The sequence below is a fragment of the Thermoascus crustaceus genome, assembly GCF_041956765.1.
Source record: "Thermoascus crustaceus strain CBS 181.67 unplaced genomic scaffold VTN00scaffold_6, whole genome shotgun sequence".
Classification (NCBI taxonomy): domain Eukaryota; kingdom Fungi; phylum Ascomycota; class Eurotiomycetes; order Eurotiales; family Thermoascaceae; genus Thermoascus; species Thermoascus crustaceus.
Window position 1 is genome coordinate 1,912,329 of NW_027192532.1, and position 22,548 is coordinate 1,934,876.

At 50.5% G+C, this 22,548-nt stretch overlaps 7 protein-coding genes across 7 annotated transcripts; 4 read left to right on the plus strand and 3 right to left on the minus strand.

Annotated features, from left to right (window-relative positions):
* Positions 1 to 42: 42 nt before the first annotated feature.
* Positions 43 to 4,437, plus strand: VTN00DRAFT_8967 (uncharacterized protein; the record flags this gene model as incomplete). Its single annotated transcript, XM_069435874.1, has 1 exon — positions 43 to 4,437. One exon carries the CDS (start codon positions 43 to 45, stop codon positions 4,435 to 4,437), a length of 4,395 nt encoding a protein of 1,464 aa, XP_069285777.1.
* Positions 4,438 to 5,285: 848 nt separating this feature from the next.
* Positions 5,286 to 6,264, minus strand: VTN00DRAFT_8968 (uncharacterized protein; the record flags this gene model as incomplete). Its single annotated transcript, XM_069435875.1, has 2 exons — positions 5,286 to 5,663; positions 5,797 to 6,264. 2 exons carry the CDS (start codon positions 6,262 to 6,264, stop codon positions 5,286 to 5,288), a joined length of 846 nt encoding a protein of 281 aa, XP_069285778.1.
* A 678-nt stretch (positions 6,265 to 6,942) lies between these two features.
* VTN00DRAFT_8969 (uncharacterized protein) lies at positions 6,943 to 8,793 on the minus strand (the record flags this gene model as incomplete). Its single annotated transcript, XM_069435876.1, has 3 exons — positions 6,943 to 7,016; positions 7,080 to 8,714; positions 8,778 to 8,793. 3 exons carry the CDS (start codon positions 8,791 to 8,793, stop codon positions 6,943 to 6,945), a joined length of 1,725 nt encoding a protein of 574 aa, XP_069285779.1.
* Positions 8,794 to 9,163: 370 nt separating this feature from the next.
* Positions 9,164 to 9,927, plus strand: VTN00DRAFT_8970 (uncharacterized protein; the record flags this gene model as incomplete). The annotated part of the gene is made up of 5 exons (XM_069435878.1): positions 9,164 to 9,166; positions 9,229 to 9,555; positions 9,613 to 9,738; positions 9,822 to 9,866; positions 9,919 to 9,927. The coding sequence occupies 5 exons, from the start codon at positions 9,164 to 9,166 to the stop codon at positions 9,925 to 9,927; spliced, it is 510 nt and encodes a 169-aa protein (XP_069285780.1).
* Positions 9,928 to 12,070: 2,143 nt separating this feature from the next.
* VTN00DRAFT_8971 (uncharacterized protein) lies at positions 12,071 to 14,409 on the plus strand (the record flags this gene model as incomplete). The annotated part of the gene is made up of 5 exons (XM_069435879.1): positions 12,071 to 12,778; positions 12,843 to 13,259; positions 13,322 to 13,384; positions 13,439 to 13,747; positions 13,819 to 14,409. 5 exons carry the CDS (start codon positions 12,071 to 12,073, stop codon positions 14,407 to 14,409), a joined length of 2,088 nt encoding a protein of 695 aa, XP_069285781.1.
* A 602-nt stretch (positions 14,410 to 15,011) lies between these two features.
* Positions 15,012 to 16,401, minus strand: VTN00DRAFT_8972 (uncharacterized protein; the record flags this gene model as incomplete). The annotated part of the gene is made up of 2 exons (XM_069435880.1): positions 15,012 to 15,581; positions 15,817 to 16,401. 2 exons carry the CDS (start codon positions 16,399 to 16,401, stop codon positions 15,012 to 15,014), a joined length of 1,155 nt encoding a protein of 384 aa, XP_069285782.1.
* A 613-nt stretch (positions 16,402 to 17,014) lies between these two features.
* Positions 17,015 to 19,917, plus strand: VTN00DRAFT_8973 (uncharacterized protein; the record flags this gene model as incomplete). Its single annotated transcript, XM_069435881.1, has 8 exons — positions 17,015 to 17,654; positions 17,725 to 17,840; positions 17,903 to 17,956; positions 18,057 to 18,076; positions 18,131 to 18,201; positions 18,519 to 18,721; positions 19,372 to 19,512; positions 19,837 to 19,917. 8 exons carry the CDS (start codon positions 17,015 to 17,017, stop codon positions 19,915 to 19,917), a joined length of 1,326 nt encoding a protein of 441 aa, XP_069285783.1.
* Between the last annotated feature and the right edge of the window lie 2,631 nt (positions 19,918 to 22,548).

Sequence of the window (22,548 nt, forward strand, 5' to 3'; positions counted from 1 at the left end):
TTGAATTGCGACTGTTAAGTGGGGTTTACGGAGGAACACAAAATGTCTAGCCCAGCGGACTCGAGGCCTTTGACCTCGGCCTTCGAAAGCCCAACTTTTGGAGAGGACAGTTCATTCCATGTCGAGCAACCTGTCGGTTCTATGTCAATATCGCCCTGCGGACGAGATGTTGTCCTAGCGTCGAAGGAAGGCCTTCATATAATCGATCTCGACTCCCCATACTCCCCGCCTCGTTTTCTCCCGCACCATACCCCATGGGAGGTCGCAGATGTTCAGTGGTCGCCTTTCGCGGCTCGTGACTTCTGGGTCGTGAGTACATCGAACCAGAAGGCGTTGGTATGGAACTTGGCAATGAAAACATGGGAAAATTCCATCGAGCATGTCCTGCATGCGCACTCACGGGCAATTACCGACATCAACTTCTCCGCTCACCACCCCGACATGCTGGCAACTTGCGCTGTTGACAGCTTTGTCCACTGTTGGGACCTTCGGATTCCTGCGCGGCCTGTCGTCTCCTTCTCCGACTGGTTTGCTGGTGCGACTCAGGTCAAGTGGAACAGACAAGATCCCCATGTCATTGCAAGTTCTCACGACAAGTTCCTTAGAATCTGGGATGATCGGATGGGTGCGTATCCCATAAGGTCTATCGAGGCTCACAGTACCAAGATCTACGGCGTCGATTGGAACAGGGTGCGCCGCGGAGCGCTTGTGACTTGCTCTTTGGACAAAACAATTAAATTCTGGGATTATACTGCCGAAGAGGAAGTTCCTGAGAAGATAATAAAGGCCCCGTTTCCAGTCTGGCGCGCCAGGAATACGCCTTTTGGTTGGGGTGTTCTAGCTATGCCCCAGCGTGGGAACAGCGACCTCCATCTCTACAGCCGCCGAGCAGGAGAAGGTAGCAATCCCAACGAAAGCCTCCCTTTGGTGCACAGCTTCCCCGGACATAAGGGCCAGGTGAAAGAGTTCCTCTGGAGACCTCGAGGAGCGGTGATAGATGGAGTAGATCACAGAGAATTTCAACTTGTATCTTGGGGTACAGACAAAGAGCTCCGCCTGCACCGCGTCGCTCCTGAAATTCTAGCAGGAGTTGGCTATGAGAAAGGAAAGTCATTTGTCCCCACATTGAACATCACCCGAAAAGGAGCCGTGTATAAGACGTTCCGCGATGAACCTTCTGATCAGGATTTCAGTGATTTGTTCGAGTCAGAAGCTATTTTGTCACCAAAGTCACAGGCTTCGAGTCATTACCATCCTCGATTAAACCGAGGCATCGGAATGAACAACGTGTCGATGCCGTACGCTCGCGGCTGGACTCAAGGCGGTAACGTCGACTCGAGAGTACGCATGCAGGGCAGGTCAAATTTGAGGGCTGATACGAATCCCATCGCCTGGATGCGTGGCGTAAAAATATCCGGCTGGGATATTGAGACCCTTGGGGACGAGATAACCCACGTAGGAGAGAAATTCACCAAGGTTGTCTTTGAATCGGTCGATGTAAGACAAAGGAAGGCAACGATATCTTTGCACGGGCCATGGGGCCCAGAAGGTGCTTCTTTGTTTTTGAAAGTGGACATCAAATTTCCTCCTGAATACCCTCGAGCCGCGATACCGACGTTTAACGTTCAAAAGACGACTGCCGTGACCGACGAACTAGCGTCGAATCTTGTTGCAGAACTGCGGACAATTTCTGAGACATACCTTTCTCGAAAACGAGGCTGTCTCGAAGGCGTAGTACGCTATCTTCTAGGAGAGCGTAGCCTTGAAGAAAGCATCGCATGGGTTCTTGGAGAGACTATGAAATCCCCTGTCAACGGACTAGGTGGTGAGGAATCAAGCGATGAAGACGAAGAGGTCGGTCACTTTCAAAGCCAGGACCTTGGGATGAGTTCTGAACTCCTTCGGCCGGTAAACGCAAATGTCATGGTCCCAGTTGCAAAAGCCTGCGGTGCGATTTGGAGTAACGATGGCCGACTTGTCTGCTTCTTTCCACCCAAAAGAGACAAATCGATTGCGCTCCTGGATTCCTTGGGCTTTAGCGAGATCACTAGGCTTTCAAGAACAGACAAGGTCTTTGAAGGGTTTGGTCGTCTACAGACGAGTTCGCCCGGGCCGCGAACTACAGCTGGGACAGGTACCGGGACAGGGACAATCACCGTGACTGACGATGGCGCATCTGATTATTCGGACGACTCGTCGGTGGAGTCGTCCAGTTCATCTGGCTCCTCTGATCTCCTAACAGGCTTGCCCAGCCGTTTTCCGGCACCACAGACATGGCGAAGCGCCGGCAGTCTTGGAATCCATCGACCAAGATCTACAGACAACTCACAAAAATCTACAACTGGCGGTGTCACTGTCAAATCGTCAGAGACTCCAAACAATGTCATATCTATCCACGACTTTAGTGATCTTCTCCCGGCGAAACGAGAATTGGCAAGACAGTATCGAATATTTGGCAATGGCGCAGATGTGTGTGCGCATAATGCTGCTGTAGCCACCGATGCAGGATACCATGATCTGGCTCAAGTTTGGGGTCTTATCAGATTGATTCTGCAGAATCAAGCACCGACTGAGCCTGAGTCTGAACCTGAAATTATAGCTATGGCGCGACGTGCGGTCGGCGACATAAAAAGGAGAGATAGCGGCATAGACCTGAGCTACGATCATGTCAAAAGAGAGCAGTCTCTTAAGGCTAGGGCAAGCGGAGGTATCCAATGGGGCGAGCATCCTCTCGGCGGTCGTTGGCTCGTTCCCGCTCTCTTTGATCATTTTGAGCGAATCGGAGATGTGCAAATGCTAGCGATGCTTTCTTGCATTTTTCATGAGTCAAATACGAGAATGGATTCTCGGAAAGAGCATCGTCGAGATGGGACAGCATCTACCCAGCCGGATCACTCTCCTTTCCCGTTAGATTTGTACCCCTCGAATCAAGCTCCTCAGAGCAGATCACAGGTGGCGACCCCTGTCACGTTCGTGTCGAAGGAAAGCCATCACACACCGGCTACTCAGAGTTCCGGACGTTCTTCCACAGAGCTATGGCGTGTTGACTTCACTCCCCCATTCTCGACGGGCACCACGCCTCCTATCACGTCCCGTGCTGGTGGTCTGCATAGAAGGGCTCAAACCCAAGGCCTTTCAATGTCTGCTTCTCCTGATCACCACTCGAATCCACGGAGCGGCTCCGGCATTGGTTCTGCTCTTGCGTCCTCTTTGTCTCGCTCGTTCACTTTCGGTCCCTCGTCAGCTTCGCCTCCGACAAGCAATCTGGGCAAGAAAAGATCTAGCCCGAATGGTAGCCCGAACACTACAGGTGGTTGGAATACAAGTGGCCTTTTTGGAAAAGCTGCATCGGCGATTCCCGATTACCTGACAACCTTTACTACTACAGCGACTTCACAGACACATTCGGATACCGAGAGCGACAGGCGTCGTCATGCCAAAGAGTCGGGGAGAGTCAAGATAACCCTCAGGAATCAAGATGCGTTCGGTAACGACGGTTACACCCACACCCCACTCCTTGATCCCAAGAAAGATTGGCTTTACCGGTCTTATCGTGCCGCATACGCTCATTTGCTATTTATTTGGGGTTTTCCGGTTGAAAGAAGTGAAGTCCTGAAAGTTGGTGGGACTGCTGAACACTCTGCTGATGCACACCTTGGCCGCTGGAACCACCGTGGCTCTACTGCCTCCCTTTCGTTGCCTGTACCTAAACACAAGGAGTCTCTAACTGCTCCAAATGATTCGGACAGTTTGGGTCTGGACGTTCAACGGCACTGCACAAGATGTGGTTATGCTCTCCATCTGTCTATCTTCTCGGCGCTGCCTAAAAAGGAGCAAACTTCAAACGGGAAAACCACGGGCTCCTCACAGATCAAGTGTCCTAGATGCAAGCCAGCGCAACCACTACCTACTAAGCTTCCATGCGTCATCTGTGGCGAGATTGTAGACGGGATGTTCACACCTTGTCTTAGCTGCGGACATGTGAGCTGTTTCGAGTGTCATCAGCAGTGGTTCTCAACGAGCATATCAGCCAACGCCGTTGACAAGGACCCACAAAGTGACTCGAACAGCGATCTTAATAGAATACAGTCGTGTCCCAGTGGGTGCGGCTGTAACTGCTCAGAACACATCGTTATCGACGTGCCAATGCCCCCGAGTCCATCGTCGAACGAGGGCAACAGCAGGCATGGATCCAGGAGCAGATCTCGTCGTCGGCGGACTGAGCCTTCACCGGTTGGCAGTTCTTCACAGACATCCCAAGTTGGTCAGAACGAAGATGACTTGGAACTGTGGCGTAGCCCGCCGTTCGCGTCTCTCGCGAGAGGCCTGGGTGGTGGTTTGAGTCGTGGCCTGCGGGCTAAGGAGGACAAGAAAAGAACTTCAGGGGTTGGGGTTGTTACAGGGAAGAGTGGGACCGATCGGATGGAAAGGCTGTGATGGCCGCTTCTCCTGTTCTGGATTACACTCAAAGGGTAGACAGTGCCATTTATACTAGGTGGGAAGTCTTTCAATGTCTCCTTGGCATGTATGGATGTCTTTGTCCCTTTTCCCTTTCCTAATTTGCATCTTTAGCGCGGCGTTGGTTGGACGGAACACGTGGAATATCATGCGGAAGGCTATTGAATATTCTGGATAATTATCCTAATGTCTTATGACTTCCAAGTGGTCTGTCTATCTACCTAGCTCAGTGTGGGTTGGCCTTACATTATATACCTTGTATTTGAAATGTATGTGTACCATAGCTGAACGCAGCAAATACATACCCTAACGGGCTCGACGACGATGAGGATAGTAGGTACAATTCATTACATCTAGATCGAATCACCGAAATTCCCAATATTTACAAGTATATCTATTAAGATTATTATTTTCTTCTGAGTATAGCCACTCCCCAAGTGGCCGTCCTTCCTTTAACTCCGCGGCTTTCTCATTGCATATGGAAATTCGTCGTAAGTCCAGGCCAGCTCCAAGCCATCGTGTGGTAGAGTCCAAATTTCCCAGGGGGTCTAAAAGAGTGTGTTCCTCCACCCAAATAAATCTGCGGTCCCGACGATTGATCCGCAACGGAGACCAGTCTCCCCGAATCCTTATCCGGGAATGGCCACAAGACGGAGGAGCGAAGTGCCCGAAGCAAAATCGACCCTCTCGATTACATGCCTCAGCGGCAAGAACTCTCATTGCTTCTAACTTCTATGCCGACCTCAGGTTACCCTGCTGCGAATGGTGTCCGGGGGCCATTGACGATCCTCTGCTGGTATCGTCATCGCAGAATCTTCCAAGCCGCTCTAAAAGTTATCCCCAATTTTCCTCAGCGTCAGATTCTTAGGCACGACGAACAGCCCCGTCGCCTCAACATAGAGCTTTCCCTTATCATCGAGAATCTGCCCCTTGACGTAGGCCTTTCGATCCGTGCTCCTTTCCTGGTCCAGGGTCGCGTATACGGTGTAGAGATCGCCGGACCTCACTGGAGCCCTGTAGTTGATGTTGAGGTTGGCCGTGACGCCTGTGCGCGCTGGGAAACTGCGGAGGGCTACGCGTCCGAGACACTCGTCCAGCACTGTCGACAGGACTCCGCCGTGGACGACCATCGGCCAGCCATCGAGACCCGGACCGAGCCAGACGATGTTTATGGCCTTCTTCTCTTTTTCGTTCCAGAATATCCGCTATAGATAGAGGGCATGGGGAATTAGCATATTAGACCAGAATCTCTGGCGGCGGAGCAGACCGCTTTTAAGTAAAGGGATGCCAGGAGGCTTAGGTATTTTGAGGAAAAAGACAGGCAAAAGAAAAACCAACCTGAAGCGCCAATCCCCGAGCCCCTCGCAGCGGACCAGACGTCAGTCTATGCGCCTTCTCCTCATCTGAAAAGCTCCCATACGCATCCCACTCAACATAGTCTGGGTCTTCTCTCAGCTCTTTGGTTATAGGACAAGTTTCGAGTCGCCTGGAAATCTTCTTGATAAGTGCTGCATCCTCATCTGTGCCTGGGAGAGGCGGCGCGAATGACACAAAGCTATCAAAGTATACCCCCAAGGCTCCGAAGATCCCCACGTAGAGGAGCGTGCGGAGATGACGCGGCCATTTTGACTGTGGTCCGGAAGAGGCGGTTGTGTACGCGGTTGTGATGGCGCGCCTGGCGAAGTTCTGGTTCTGGTTGAGCGCTAGGAGAGGAGCTGTTGCTGTTGAGGGCCGAGCTCGAACGGTACGACTCCACGGTAATTGGCACTGTAGAGTCCTCGGGAACGTCCTTGAGGAGTAAGACATTTCTGTCACATCTCAATTCGAAGAACTGCGCTTTTGTTGGTTATTCTCAGCGCGGTTTTTTTGAGGTACGTACGAAGTACCTGCTACCCCGTACTTCTGTCCCTCAGGAGCACGGGCTCTCTACCGAGGCCCAGCATGGTGTACCTCAGGTCACGTGCGAAGATCATGACGATTAGCGTCAGCTAGGTTTCTGTGAGTCTCTTGAAAAGCCATCCATGTCTTTTTGTTGGATAAAATAGTATTGAGTATTTAGACGTGTATTTAGATAAATATGACATTCTTGATATGGAATCGTTATGCGCAGTTGGGTTTTTTTATCCCGATTTGGAGACTTTCGGACACTGGTCTATAGGCCAACTAATATATAAAGACAATGCAGTACATAAAGCGGAGAAGTAATCACTTGCCGCTTTGGATGAATGTCAGGTCCAGTACCGCTTTATTAGTTCCTACATGGCATTATAAAGTTACTACAGATAACCAAATCAGCTACAGGAGATGAGGGAATACGACATAGAACGCTTTGCCTTCGTATTTCATATTCATGACCTTGATTCATCTAAAGGTGTTTATCGTCTATGTTAATCTGTTCTGAGGCAACCATAATAAGGAAGGAGAAGCAGTGTAGTCATGGAAAGGGACGGGAGGGAGATGATCCAAAGGATTTGCGTCAGCCAATCACTGTGTGCCCTCCTCTAAAGTGGGCAGGTCGATAGCACGATAGAGCAGTATCAGTGCAGAATGGGACTCGCCTAGAATAAGAAATTAGATGTTAGCACTGCTACTTTCACACCGGGGTTGGGTGTGAGACTTACCGCCGCCGGCAAGAGTCTCAATCTTTTCAGCATCCACCTCAGTCACTCTCTCATCGTTGAACCACCACCACTTTCCGTCCTCCTCTCGCTTCTTACCACCTGGCACGTTGGGGTCATCCACAAGTCGACCCTGCTTCTTCACATACGCCGTGTAGTGGCCGCTGTCTGCACTGGCGCCCTGGTGAGTGATCACACCACGGAGCTCGTAGAGTCCGGAGTTGTTTGAGCCATCGTCCGAGGCAAGGTTCGGGTCGATAAGCTTAGAGAGCTCCTTCTTCGCTGCGAGGATAGAAGCGGTCCTCTCAGCCTCGATATCTGCGTCAGACTTAGAGACTTCAGTCATAGCAGTGTCGCCATCCTTCTGCTTCTGCTCCTCTGCGACCTTCTTCTGCATCGGCTCCAGGGAAACTGCAGATTCGGCTTCCGCCTTACGCTCCTCCTCCCTCTGGTGGTGCATCTTTTGGCGCTTACGTGCACGCTCAACATCCTGCTCGTCCTTCCGGATCTCCCTGACCTTGTCCCTAACAGGAATAAGCTTGTTCTTAAGCTCGTCCGTGCAGAATTCAACGGCATCTAGTTCGGCAGGGAAAGTGACTTTGCGCATAATCTTGGCCTTCTTCTGCGTCTCACGCTTCCAGAAGAATCGAACAAAGTGAACGGTCAGGTATTTGGGCAACCGGGCTATCCGGGAACGCTTCGTGTAGACCGCATCGCGTCCGAGAGTAGGGGAATGCTTCTCAATCTTCTCCTCAAGACCGGCGTTAATGCCATCCCGTAGGTGATTTGTTTCCTTTCCGATGTGACAATTCAGCTTCAGGAATACATCAGAGCTTCTGACTGGTTCCTCTCCTGCTTCTTTGGCTGCTGGATCATCACATTCAAGGACTGACTCGAATTGACCGGCAAGGTACTTGTCGATGAAGGATACCTCACCGTCGTCCTTGATCTTCAACCTCTCCCGCAGCAATGACACGATCTGCGACCAAGCTTCTTCCGCGTCCTGTTGCGCATAGCCATGGCCATTCTTAGCTTTCTGGGCAAACTGAGGGTACACGTTCCGAAGTGCATTCAAAAACATGAGCGGCGGGAATCCTTCCTGCGTCTCGGACATCTGCTTGTACAGATCACGTAGCGAGGCAGTCAAGTCCATCGAAGCACCCAAGCCTCCAAGGCCAAAGTTGCTGAGATCTGCGAGTCCAGTACCGCTTGGCCCACCGGAAGGCCTGTATCTCTGAAGCTCCTCCTGAAGCTCCGGAATGCTTCGCAGCGTCTGGAGAGTAGAATTCAGGTAGCAAGTATTTCCCAGGTTCTGCAGACCTGCAGGAGTGGCACCCTCCGCTTTTGCTGCTTCAGCTTCCGTCATATCCTCCAAGAACTTGACTGCCTCCTTTGGCCGTCCCAGATCGGCAGCGCCTTCAGCACCGGACGGAGTACCCATCATTATGAAGGTCTGTCCGGGCTTCGCGTTGAGTGTAGACAGATCAGTGTCATCCTTGAGCTGACCACCCTTGACCAGGATCTTTTGCCGTTCTGGCTCGACACCCGTTAACGAGTACAGCTGGTATTTGAAAGTCTCGCCATTTGACGTCGGGTCTAGATCGACCTGATGACGTTTGCCCTGGTGCTTCACAATGACTGCAAGTCAACTGTTAAAAACGGTTCAAATAATACGATATAACTGCAAGATCAAAAGCGTACCTGGAATCGTAGCCATGGTTGGTTCTGACACTGAAAGATCAAAGAGCTCCGATCCCTTTGGCTCTTTGACGTTGATGGGTAAACAACCTTGGAAGCGCCACCTTACGAAGTGTGTGGTCCGTATAGTACGGAAACAAACAGAGCAAACACTGCCCAACTGCCACATCTCATGCTTCCGCAATCGTCGGTGACGCGTGCCGCTTGAGTATATCGACGCTCGGGGCGAGTTCAGAATATTACGCCAGAAGAGTTACTACAGGATTATAGGTTACTTTGCTTCACTCGAGCCAATAGGTCCGCGGATGAAAGAGTGTTGACTGGGATCCCGTTTAAGACATCCGCGACAACAGCGATAGGGGCCCGCAACTAACCTCACCTCCTCCATCATGGTTTGCTACCCCCTTTGTTTTAGATAATGCTATTATATTAATATTATCTAACTTCTGTGAAGTCTCAGTCGCTGCGTCCTTACCTCCAATGCGTTCGGTCCTCCCTGACCGCTGCGCTCGCCATTGCCAACTTCGCATCGCAGACCTCGGAAAGACACAATGTCCCGGAGATCGAGGCGGCCAGCTCTCCAGAACTTCTCCTCAATCCCCTGACTGTTGCTCGTAATGAGAACGAGAAAGTTCTCATTGAGCCCAGTGTCAACAGCGTCCGAGTTAGCATCCGGATAAAGCAAGCAGATGAAATCGAGAACATCCTGGTACACAAATTTACAAGGTTCTTGACGCAGCGCGCAGAATCATTCTTCATCCTTCGAAGAAAACCAGTAAAGGTACGGTATTGCAATATCTGTAGCATCGCAGCAGTAGCCATGATTAACTCACTATAGGGATACGATATCTCGTTCCTGATCACAAACTTCCACACGGAGGCCATGTTGAAACATAAGCTGGTTGACTTTATTATCCAGTTTATGGAGGAGGTCGATAAGGAAATCTCGGAGATGAAACTCTTCGTATGTACTCCCTTGGATAATCCCATTTGGGGACCCAATACGGCGTCATGGCCAGATTATTCAGGGTTACTGACTCTTTGCAGCTGAATGCTCGTGCTCGGTTTGTTGCAGAATCTTTCTTGACTCCGGTAAGTATATTGCTCGTAGTAAAGGTCGGCTGCTTGCTAACATGGTGTTTAGTTTGACTAAAGGGGGGCGTTCTATGATATTCCTGGCAAACGAATTATGCATGGACTTGATTGTTTTCAGCGGTAGCTCATGTACAGGGGTTTTGATCTGGTGACAATGAAGCCTAAATATCCAACAACAGCGCTTTTAGCGTCGATGCCTCTGTATCGGTGGTCTCCTGTCGCGTATCGAGCGGCGAATGATGTGTAAATCGGCCTCGGCTTTCCGTACCCTTTCCCATCAGAGAATAAACTAGACTTGTCAACTTTGTGCACATATTTACCAGCATCTTCCAGTCTCGACGCCTTAAGTCTTTCGGTTCATCAAGATCCGCGATGCAAACGCATTCAGTCTAGTTGCCTCATTACAGTGCTGCTCAGTCTGAACGATCGCAACCGAACTTCCTTTTGTCCGGTGTTCTTATAAGTCAATAGTATCTTGGATGGTGAGTATAAGACACCGAAGCCGTATGTTAGGTAGTAACATGCTGGATGTCCCAACGTTATGCCTTCCGTTAATCGTACCATTATTCGATCAACTCCTCTAGCTCTACAACCCGATGTTGTAGAATTTGTTATCTGTCGATACCAGTCTGAAAACCAGGGCTGTTCAATTGGCTTTTTATCATCGAGAATCCGATTATACCATCTATCCACGTCGTCCTCGAGCAATTTATTTCCTGTCGCATCCATCAGGCTTCTTGCACTCAGGAAATCACAATGCGGCCCCGCTGAAGCAAACTGCAGTTCTAAGAAGTATCTACCTATCGAAACCGTACAATTTGTCATCGAAGTTGGACCGGGTCTTAAGATGACTTTCATGCCAGTCCTATACCGTCTTTTGATTATACTATGTATGCTGACTGTAATCATTCTCATTTGAAGGCTCAATGTATGAACTGTTCCCATTTCATCTTGTTAGTACACTTCGCACTTTTATGTTGGCATTCCTGGCATAATACAGGTTGTTTGCATCTGTTTTTCTTTGTCAGTTATTGTTTTATTATCGAAGTTCTATACACTATGTAGCAGCAAGCTGCATGCTATCATCTTAGCTTGTGATCCACAGGATGCCTTACCATTCCATCCAGTCTACCAGCCAGATTCATGACAACTCCTTTCTGCGTGAGTCTTCACGTCGCAAATCCGCTTAATCAGCGTGTTGCCGACATAAGTAGCGTTACGCCGAGCTAGCATGCTCCTTTCTAGGAATTCTCAGTCTTTCACCATGCTGCATAAACCCAGCCACTCAGTCTTCACGTGTCCTATCATTCAAGAAGCAGGCGGAGATCGCCGACGACAGGCACTTCACTCGGATATACCTTGCGGTAGGTTTTGAGATTATGTCACCTACTTGATATATTATGTCTCTTCATTTTGCTTCCATTATGGAGAGTGATAGACTGACCTCGGTGTTTTAGCATATCAGGGACGCGTCGCTGGTACACTAAGAAATGATGGAGGAGACTTGGACTCCTTCATACGCTCCTTCGGAGACAGCTAGCGAACCGCAGGATTATTATCTCGATGACTTGCCAGCTAGACATCCTAGTCGTATCCGTGGCCTTAGAGGAGTTCGTGCCGTGTCTAGTGAGTTCCGAGTTCAGGAACCAGAGCAAAGGGTGAATGCCCAGATTGCACAAATGGAACAGGTGACCGGAGACCTACACTATCAGAAGAGACATAAAGTTGTAAGAGAATATGCGCATCTTGGAGCCTTCGAAGAACCACTCCCGGGACTAGGAGGCAAGGATCCAGCTCCTTCTCAGTCCAAAGATGCCTCTTCAGCTCCACGGGCAGCTCCGCGAGAACCAAGGGCTTTAGGAAGTAGAGCTGAGGCAGGAGTGTCTGTTTTTCCCGGGTTTTCTGCCGCTTTTCAAGGTCCATCCGGCAGGAAACAGGTGAGAGAATTGCCAGGGAGAACTCCGGCAACGTTCCAGGCACACAATCAACACCACACGGTTCACTCATGTTTTCACAATTCTACGAACCCTCACCTGTCTTTACACAAATACTCTCATTACGCTCACTTTCAACCAAACCCCCCTCACACTGGACATCTCATTGTCAACTATCCAGCCAACTCTTTCTTTCATAACTACCAACCTCATCTCCCTCAGAGCCTCCATCCTCACACTGTGAGCTGCTTCGTCAACGAAGCAAAGATGGAGTACGGACAGGGAAACGTGCCAACGTCTGGGTATCCAAACCAGAATCCCCCGACTCCTTACCACACGCAGCTTCAGCAGAGAGACACCATCCCGTCTTCATTCCCTAATCAAAATATGGCCCAAAACATCCCTCAGCATCCCTACCTCATCGGCCCTGGTCAACCTACGGCACCGCACGTTCTGCCATATGGATACTCCCCAAATCAGGCGCCTATGACCCCTCAGTATCAAGGCCAGGTGATGCAGACTCCAGCTCCGCTGATGCCTCTTACTGCTCAGCCACAGCAGATTCATCCAATGCAACTCGTTCCGCAGAATCAGATGCAGCCTGTCCTTCAGAACCAGGCGCACGGTGTCCAGGGTCAGGTGTATGGCGTTCAACGGAGCCAGCCTCAGCCTACTCCTCAGGCCCAGAGACAGGGTGTGCAGAATCAAGTGTGTGTCTCGCAGTCTATTCTTCAGACCCAGGTGCAAGATTCCTATCAGGGTCAGACCCATGGTGTCACACAGAATCAGATGCAGAATCTGGAGCAGAGCCTAAGGCAGGCTGTCCAGCAGTTTCAAGCCAATCCACGAGCACTGCCGACTGTCCCTCACAATGCGTCGAGTATCGATACGGTCGCGCTTCCTTCTGAGATGCCAATCGGTAGTCTTGTCCATTTTCAAGGTCCACCAAAGCACGGAGTTATCAAGATTGCCAATGTAAGTTATTTCTACTATTTCGACCAGATTAAACTTTAGAGAAAATGGCTAACTTCAAAGGAAGATCCCTTATTCCATTACAAAGCAGGAAGTTCTTCAGTTTCTTGGCCGCACTGCACGCATTATTACGCCTGACCTTGGCACTCCCGTTCATATAATCATGGAACGTTCTACGGGCAGGACGATGGACTGCTATGTTGAGTTTCTCACTCCTGGAGATGCTCAGGAGACAGTGACTCGCATCAATCAAGTTTACGAGGCAGGACGTCCACCGCGCCTTGGCTGTCGCCCCGTGGAAGTCGAGCTGAGCAGCCAAGATGCCCTTTTGAAGGAGCTATTCCCACGCGCCAAGTGCATTTCCTGGGTTAATGGGATGCCTAATGTCATGCCAAATACCGATCCGTACTCGACCGGGTTTCAAGGCTTCTTCACAAGTGAGGAAATCGTCGGGCTTATTCGTCATGCAGAGACTCCTCAACGTGTGGGTGATATACATCTATTAGAATGTTTATATTAACGCTAATCTTCTTCTGCTTGTTTTAGTCTCCATTTTGTGTCAAGTGCCCTCAGCGTACTTATGAGTGCACCATTAGCACTCTTTACAAGGTAACTTCACACGGTTTTGATCTCACTTCATCATATACTCACACATTATTGTAGTTCCCCTGGTACGCTACCAAGCTCTACACTATTGATGACCGTAATATGCTCTTTGAAGCAGTCAATCGCCAGCTCAAGGCTTTGGTAGCTAAAGTGAGGAAATCCAACACAATGGGGCTCGACCAGAAGCTTCTATACGATCTGCTTCAAGCTGGATTGAACTGTCCTGCCTTCAATGAACGCCAGAAGTTCACGCTTTCTGTCAACTCCGAGGACATTCTGGAAATGCTCAGGTTCCCGGATGTCGGGAAGTACTTTCCGTTTGATACTCTTGTCAGGTTGCCCGGTTATGATGAAGGTGTTCTAATGGTATGCATCTCTAACTTTTCCTTGTTTCTGATAACATATTTTTGTTCCCACTAATTGTATTTGCTGCCTAGTACTACGCGGACTTGATTGCCAAGGGAGCGATGGTGTCAGACCCCGGCTCCTCGGAATTGCCGAACACGTACGCTACTCACACCTTCCAGCTTGAGTCACCATATGGACACGTCTGGTTTGAATGGAAGAAGGATGTGGTAAAGAAGAAGAAATGGGAGGACGCCGTCCAGTACGAAATGGTCGTCCTCACCAACCTGGTCCTGGATGGTTGGATCAAGACCGAGAGGGAGAAGGCTTCTAAACCCGCCATTCAAGCTGCCCCTAGTCGTGCTCATGGCTCTAACCAAGCTTCGTCTGGAATGCGCCCCATCAGCAGCATCCTCGCTTTACCGACCCAGCAGCGTCTCGCCCAGGCTCAGAGCCGCAACAACGGCAGCACCCAGAGTACCCAGACCCAGAACACCCAGAGCCAGACTCTGCTCCGTCCAGTTTTGCCTAGCAATGGCTTCCAAGCTCATCGTACCGCGATGTCGTCTCCGTCTCGCCTTCCCCCCCTTACTCCCATCGACGTGAACTGTCAGCAGGGAACCGGATCCGGCTTGGAGACGCACGAGCGTGACTTTCGTCAGGACAAGGGACCGTACACTTAGTTAATTCTAAGTCATCACAACCCTATTCCATCTATCTCAGTTGGTGGTATCTGTCTTCGGAGGACGAAAAACACTAGCGGCGAAGTAATGAATGAGGTGGTGAAGGTATCCATCAACTTTCTGATCCTCTATTCTCGTTACTGTACTACAGGTGTGCTGTTTCTCTCTACTTCTGAAACAAGCAGATTTCACTTTTGTACCTTCATGTTCGAGCTGTCATGTTTCGTCGAGTGAACGATTCCTTTCTGGAAAACGAAATCGGTTATGACACGGATTAGTAAATAATGATCCGCCACATATGGCGATGAGGAAAATTGGAAAAAAGACCGAAAAAAGGGGGCGGCAGGATGATGCTGCTGATTTGGGCAACCTCTTTGGCGATTTTGTCTTGCCGCCGATTATGATCTCTGCTACGAATGAGTGTTAACGAGTTAGTTATGTGATTAGCACAAGCAGATGAACTGAACGGAAGTTCAATTCCTTTTATTACTTCCTTTTCGTCATCAAAGTATACGTAAAGATCTAGGCTATATGACACGGGGAGGGAATGAGTACCGTATCAAGTCCATGTCGTAGCCATAGTCATCAATTCGACTTTTGTTTTAACTAGGGGCCTCCCAAATAGGTCCAAATCCATCATCATTGTTATTATTATGACCATCTCCTGCGCCTATTTCTTCCTCATGTCGTCTAGCCTCAAGTTCTTTCCGTCGCAACCCTTCAGCCCTCTTCCTCTCCCTACGCGCCTCCGGATCCTCCCATCCAGCCGGCCTTGACTTCACCTTTCCTTTTCCCTTTCCTTTGGACCCAGACTGAGCCGCCTGCGGAACAGAGAATAGCTCCATCAACTTCGTCTGGAACCTCTCCACCCGGTCTGCATTCACCTCGAACCGCTCGTTCGCAATCCCGACCAGCATCCGCAGGTACTCTTCCGTCACGAGGCTGCGAATGATGGGCTCACCGTTACCATCCTCGCCGTCACAGTACCCGACAATGGACTCGAGAGATAAGCCGGATGACCGCACCGCAACGATGATGGGACTGGTGTCATCGTCGTTATCGTCATCCAAGCAGCGCAGGCTCTGCAGACCGCTTTCGCGGAATCCGGCGCTGGAGGCAGCGGTCAGGACGGGCTGGGCATGTTTGAGCGTCGCGGCCATGATGTGGAGGATCTGTTGGTATTGGTTATTGCTATTGCTCTTGTTCTATTGCTCTTGTTTTTCTTTGCTTCGTATTGATTTTATCGCTTGCGGGGACGTGGGGGATGAAAGGTAATACGAGAATTTACTCAAGCTCAAGCGGGATAGTCACGAAGAAAATACAAAATCGAAGATCCATGGAGTTATAGGTTTCTAGGTAGGAAAAGATGGGTATACAACATATTAAAATCAAGGAGACAAAACGTACCATAGGCTCAAACCGGAATCGAACGAGGCGAAGCCCTTGACCTTCGTCGCCATCATCATCGTGCTTCCTCTTAGGCTTCACATCCCCAGGGACCATCCCGAACAGGGCATGTAAGGAGCTGGACTCGCACCTTCCCTCAGCGTCGCGGGCAGGAACAGTCACGGGGTCATGGGAGACATAGAGCCACCTTCCTCCTCCCTTGCCGCCAGCGGAAGCGAACTTCGTTCCCATCCTCTCCTGCTGCTCTGTATCGCCATCATCGTCTTCTCTATGATCTTCACCATCTTCATCATCATTCTTCTTCACGTCCGATGGAGGGGCATTTTGCGTCTGTTTCCTGGTTCTCCCCCTCTTCTGGCCCTCAAGGAACACACTCACCCGTCCTGCACAGCTACTCGTCGTCACAAGACCCTCAAGCCCGTTGACATCGCGGATGAGGTCGCGGATCCCCTCATCGACAGAGCCTTTGGGGGAGAGATCCGTGTACTCCGCATCCGGAACTGAGAGGTCCGCCAGAATCTTGCGTTTGCGGGACAAAAAGCTGGCGGGAATGATGGTGCTGGTGGTGATTTTTGCGGTATTCATTGATGTTGGGGTAGAGGACGGATATCAATGATGTCGAGGTGAGAGTTAAATATTATGATACTGCCATGCGGAGGGGCGCTTGTGATTGGCGGGTGTCTTTTGGAATTTTTCTTTACGAGTAATGAGCAGGTTCTCGCCAGAGGACGCTGGCGGGTAGGGTGTGTTTGCAGGAAAAACAAACAGGATCGATATTATTCTTGCACCCTCTGAGTCTTCTTTGGGCTACTCGGTAAGTTGTTTGTGCAGCACTCAACTTGGGACGTTGTGAAGACTTGCTAAACTACGCAGTACTCCGTACTCGAAACAGGATCCGTCGGCGCGAGCTAAGCGCCGGGAGAGCACAAACACCAAGCTGCCACGCGACCTACTAGCCCCATAGAGCTACCGGCTCCCTGGTCGCTGCGGACCTGCGGTCCCTTTGTTCAGGCGATCTCCCGCAGAGCCAATCGATACGGTCAAGGTCCCGACACATGAGTTTAAGTACGATAACGCACCCCGCAGACTCCCCTTCATCTATCCTTTTGTCGCTGTGAAATCTGGTGTCAGCGGTAGAGATCTAGACAAGGCTGCTTCGGCGAATCCGCTACAGAGCACGCCAATTTCGACCGCAGTCATGCCTCGCCGATCGTCGCGGGTCGTTTCCCAGCCGGCGGAGGCTCCGGCGCAGGCGCCAAAGAGGCGCCCGTCTGCGCCCCTCGCGACTGCGACTTCTGCAACAAAATCCAAGAAGCAGAAGCCTGAGCCTGCCACAACAAAAGGCAAGCCTATCAGATCCACCACAAAGAAAAGCAAGTACTTCGGAAACTCTGCGCCCGAAGAGTCCGAGTCCGAGTCTCAGTCCGAATCCGCCGAGGACTCTGGCTCCGCCTTCGAGGACACCAGATCTACGTCCCCTGTTCCTGGTCCCGAGGCAACCGAAAGAGCTTCTACAAAATGGGATGATGACGAAGAGGAAAAGCCAAAGCAGAAAAAGCGTGGAGGGTGGGGCTGGGCCCACGGGAGAAAGAGGAAGTCCAAGGTCGATGACAATAATGCCGAGGTAGAAGAAGAGATCGAAGCACTCAAGGGCAAAGAGCTGTGGAGGGAAGGGGTGCGGACTGGACTGGGACCGGGAAAAGAGATCTACATCAAGATTCCACACAGGAAGGCGAGAGATCCAGGTGACACACCTTACCAGGACCATACAATTCATCCCAATACCATGCTCTTCTTGCAGGACCTGAAGGAAAATAATGAAAGAGAATGGCTGAAAGGTATAGCCAGTATCGTGAGGATCTGTTTCATGATGTACGAGTCCAATTCTCTGACGATATGTCTCTTCAGCACACGACGCGGATTATAGAGCTTCGAAAAGGGATTGGGAAACGTTCGTTGAAACTCTCACGGAAAAGATCATCGAGAAGGACAGCACCATCCCCGAATTGCCAACTAAGGACCTGGTAAGAGACCGGAAAACGCGCGCACTTGACTCCGGTGAGCTAATATGACAACTTGCCCCCAGGTCTTCCGCATCCACCGAGACATCAGATTCAGCAACGACCCTACCCCATACAAGGTACGTCCGACACGGTGTGCACGCAAATGAGCTAATATGCTCCATGCTACTTCCACCACCTCGTTGGAAGTTTCTTTTTCTTGGGCTAACAGGCGGGAAGGCGCACTTTTCAGCAGCTTGGTGGGTGCTCCTTCTAGAAATATCCACAATGACCAGTCAGCTAACTGCACACAGGTCTCGCACCGGAAAGAAAGGTCATTATGCAAGCTACTACGTTCACCTTCAGCCTGGATCCTGTTTCGTCGGTAGGTAGTCTCTTGTAGTGTCCACTTTGCTGCTGATGTGGGACCCGTTAACCCAACGGACTCCTTAACTGTACAATTGTGAAGTGTCCAGCTCGGGCCCAAGGATCTGGCTGATCCGCTATTCAATTCAGCCCAGCTATCCAAGTCGTTGGGACGCGGACCGTCCCCGATCATCAGCGGGCCGGGCATGCCGCAGTGGCGCATCTAATTGTGATTATCGGCGTAAAGATCGCTAGCTGCGACGACAAGTCCACATATCCGGTCCGGAATATAATACGCAGTGGGATGGCTGACTATTTGTCTTCTTTTCATTCCAGGGTCTGGTCTCTGGATGCCAGAGGCCAGCAAACTCGCGCTCCTTCGTGAGGACATCGACCGAAACTCGCGGCGAATCAAGGCTGTCTTGAACGATGCCGGCATGCGCCGGGAGTTCTTCAAGGGCATTCCTGATGACGAGGAGAAAGCTGTAAAGGCATTCGTCAGTCAGAATCAAGAGAGCGCCCTAAAAACCAAACCGAAGGTAGGTTCTGTTCTTTCTCTAGCATTGGACATGCCCAGCAAGGCGCGTCCAGAGCAGTCGTCAGTGTCATCATCACCACCACCCTGAGCAGCGGTCGTCAGTCTCGTTCCCTGGTGTATATTCCTCGGCAAGTCACTGCCATCCAGACGATGGGGCGTTGGTTTCTAGGTCAGCATGCTGCAAGGCCTGCAATAATGGCACGAGCTGTTCCGTGCGACCGACTGTTATCCGGGATCGGTCAGAGAGCATCAACACCATCGAAACCACAGACATCACCAAACCGGGCTCGTGGAGAAGGGAAGGTTTCCTGTCGTCCCCGTGGATGGTTTGAGAGACGACGACACAGGCAACAGGTAACGACGGCCGCTGACCGGGTGGTGACGGTGGACGACGATGAGCGCGGACGGGGCCGTCGGCCGGGTGTTGCTATGGCTGGCGAGGGCCGCTCGCCCCGACCCTGCTGGGCCGACCCCTTCCCGCAGACGTTGCCACGGCTCTGCGGCCCCTGGGACGCTGGCCGCACTGAGTTTGGGGCTACGAAGGGTCTTCGCTGCGCCGTCGCGGGTGTTTCCACGGTTCGGCGTTCTGAGCTCATCTTTAGCTTTGGCAAAGTTCGGTTCTGACAAACTCTGTCTCGGGCTCATTTCTAGGGCTACGAGCAAGACAACGAGAACATCGAGCTGTTACGGCTGCGCAATTTCACCGTGGGCAAGCCGCTGCCGGACGCAGTCCTGCTCAGTCCCGACGCGCAGGACACGATTGCGGAGCTCGTGGGCATCATGGTTCCCTTTGTAAGGATTCCCTCTATTTGCACGCCGTCTCTCTCACTTTCCCTAGTCCGCCCCTCCCCTTACCATACTCTGCTCTCCCGTCCATACCCACCGCCAGAGCGGCATGTCTCCTTTGGCGCCATCCGCGCTTGTGGCTAGCCTAGCAGGGGTGTCTGTGGCGTTCTGAGAACTTGATGGCTCTGCGCTGCGGTCTTGGACCTCGGGGTCCCTGCCACGCTGTCGATGCCTCCCTCACCGCTCACCCTGCCTCGATCAAAGAGGAGGGGGAGGGGAGCCTCTGCTACTTGGCAGCCGTTTGCTGACAAAGGAACACATCTGCCGCAGGTTACGTATCTGAATAGCGTTGTCATGCCCGACCCTGCGGACGACTCCGACGAGGAATCCGACGATGGAGCCGGCGGTTGAATGGGGAACTGCAGAAAAAGCCCGCATCTCACCGTTGTGCATAAAAGCCTTTCCAAACCTATATAGTGCAGGTGTTATGATCTAGTCACCTTTGCTTCCGAACTCGCAGGTCACGGCTGCTCAGCTGTGACTTAGGGAACGTCCGTCACCTGTGATCCGCAGAGAGATTTCTGTAGCGCATTTCAACGATCATCATAAGGTTAAGTATTTTGATATCGAGTTTTTTCGACTTTGCAAGCGGGGTGGATGCTGGATTTGACGGGAAAGCGCTTGTCACAAAGGCTCCACGTATTATCCGTCAGTCGCTTCAGGAGAGCCAACTCAAAAGCCGTCATGTCTTTGGTCTACACAAAATACTCATTATTAAGGAATATCGTCGTTCGCACGCGTTGGCCCTCTTCAAATTCTCACTGGCTGCATCTTCCCGTAGAATGAATGCATGAGTGTCCGACGTTGCATATGATAACATGGCCTTTTTCCCCATATCATCCTCTGCTTACCGCCAATCCTTCTCTCCAGACGAGGTGCCGCAACTCTCGGATACGACACCCCGAGGGTCGCCCGTTGGTGTTAATCTCGATCCTCCACCGCTGACCTGCATAGGCTATACTATATACCGCAGACGTGCGCGCCAGACTCGGCCCGTTACCGTCAGTGATGCTTTTTGGCTCCACGGCACTACCTAATTCATCTCCTAACATGTCCACGTCTACAGGCTACACCGGTGACCGCGCACAAATCCGTCATACTCTACTTCCCATTCGTCATCACAGCTGCCCCTGCTCTTTCTGGTTCTGGAAATGGGATCAATAGCGGCGTGGAAGACCCATCTGTCTGTGCACCTGTCGTGAAATCGATCCTCTCGACGGATGACTTGCACAGGTGGAATGGATCCCGGAGCACGGGCATCTCGTTTTCTGCATCAGTGCCCAAATTCACACAAACCTACAAGGGACGAGTCTTCATTTCCTTTCATGTCGTATTACGACCCATAATCTTTTTCGTATCAGTACGATGCTCTAGCTGTATGTATCGAATGTCGAGTGTCGACTTTCTGACGGTAAAATTCCGGCTGTCGTTACGTGACTATCGGTGTACCCAAGTCCCCAGATATGATTCCCTGCGATGCACTCTTCAGTCGCTGTTGGTTGCTTCGTTTTCTTTCGAGTAGGATAATAGACGTCCAAGACGAGGCATACAAAGTGCGTAAAGTAGCCGCTGGTCAAAAAGGAAACCATCCATGTGTTTTCATTATTACTTGAACTGGATAATTATGATCTCTATAGTGCCATCACCTTGTCTACAATCATATTTCATTACCTTTTGCCAGTCCACTTTTTTTTTCTCTTCTTGGAAGTTTGTCACTTTGGAAACTTTTTAGGTGCTGGTGCCGAGCCTGTAGCCGAACGTTGAGGGAAAAAACAATAAAACTAGACAAGGTTAGCCGTCCACCCTCAACCTATTACCTTGGATGATGGATTATTGCAGATATTGATAAACTTCAATGACTTGTCAGGCTTACCGTGGATGCTGGTGATGGTTTCCATTGGAATTCCATGGTTGATAGTAATAGTGAAGCGGGAGCAGTGGGAATTTGAACCACTCGCTGAAACAACAAGGAAATGGGGGGAGAAGGGTAGACTTCTGTTGAATTTGTAGACGTTTCGCATGCTTATAAATTGGTCTATACATATATAGGTTTGATGTAATATGATAATATCATGGTAGAGTGGGGGGATGGATGTATATATATATTTAAAATTTCTACCTCTGGCTGTTCTTAATACATACCTGCCAGCTGGATTGGACTAATTTAATTCGGCTTTCATTACCCATTATCATTATTACTATCTCCGTAGAGATAAAGCATTCCGACCAGTGTGCAATTGTTTATCCACCCCACATCAGTCCAGCTGGGATGCTTGGGCAGATGTGTACAGTACTTTCTCTTTCTGTGTGCTGTGCAGACAGAGCACTCCCGACGGGTGGTGCTGTTGCTGTGATCGGATATCCTCTGTACAGTATAGCTTAGCTACCTACCTATATCCACCTGGTTCTATCTATCTATCTATCTAGGTAAATAACCAAGGTACTAATCTTCTATCTATCAGTGGTGTTGTATATAGTACAGGGATCCATTGTTGATCAAGGTACCCAACCTAGGTAACCTAACCCAACTTAAGCTAGCCTAGGTAAGGTGGAGTTTGTTAGGTTAGGTACCTAGAGTCGTGGATGGATGGATGGGTGGGTGGCTATGAGGTCCTGAATGGAATCGAGTCCACTGGATGGTGTCAGGTAGGTAGGTAGGTACTAGGGGAACAGAGGAGAGGCTGTATGCATGTATGTATATCTACATAGATACCTAGGTACATATCAATGCAAATAGATAAATGCTACACAGCAAAATGCATCTCCAGAGTTTTCCTTGAGGTATTCGTGAGGGGGATGAATACGTCCATATACGTATGCACCGACCTTTCTATATTCTGATGGCATGCTGCGAATGGTTTCATTAGCTGAGAGAAAAAATTAATATCTTTAAGACCCGGCCAAGAGAAAGCAACAACACTCAGTTCATGAATGAAAGAAAGGGATGAATAATAAAGATCTTCAACACGCATCAAAGTACCA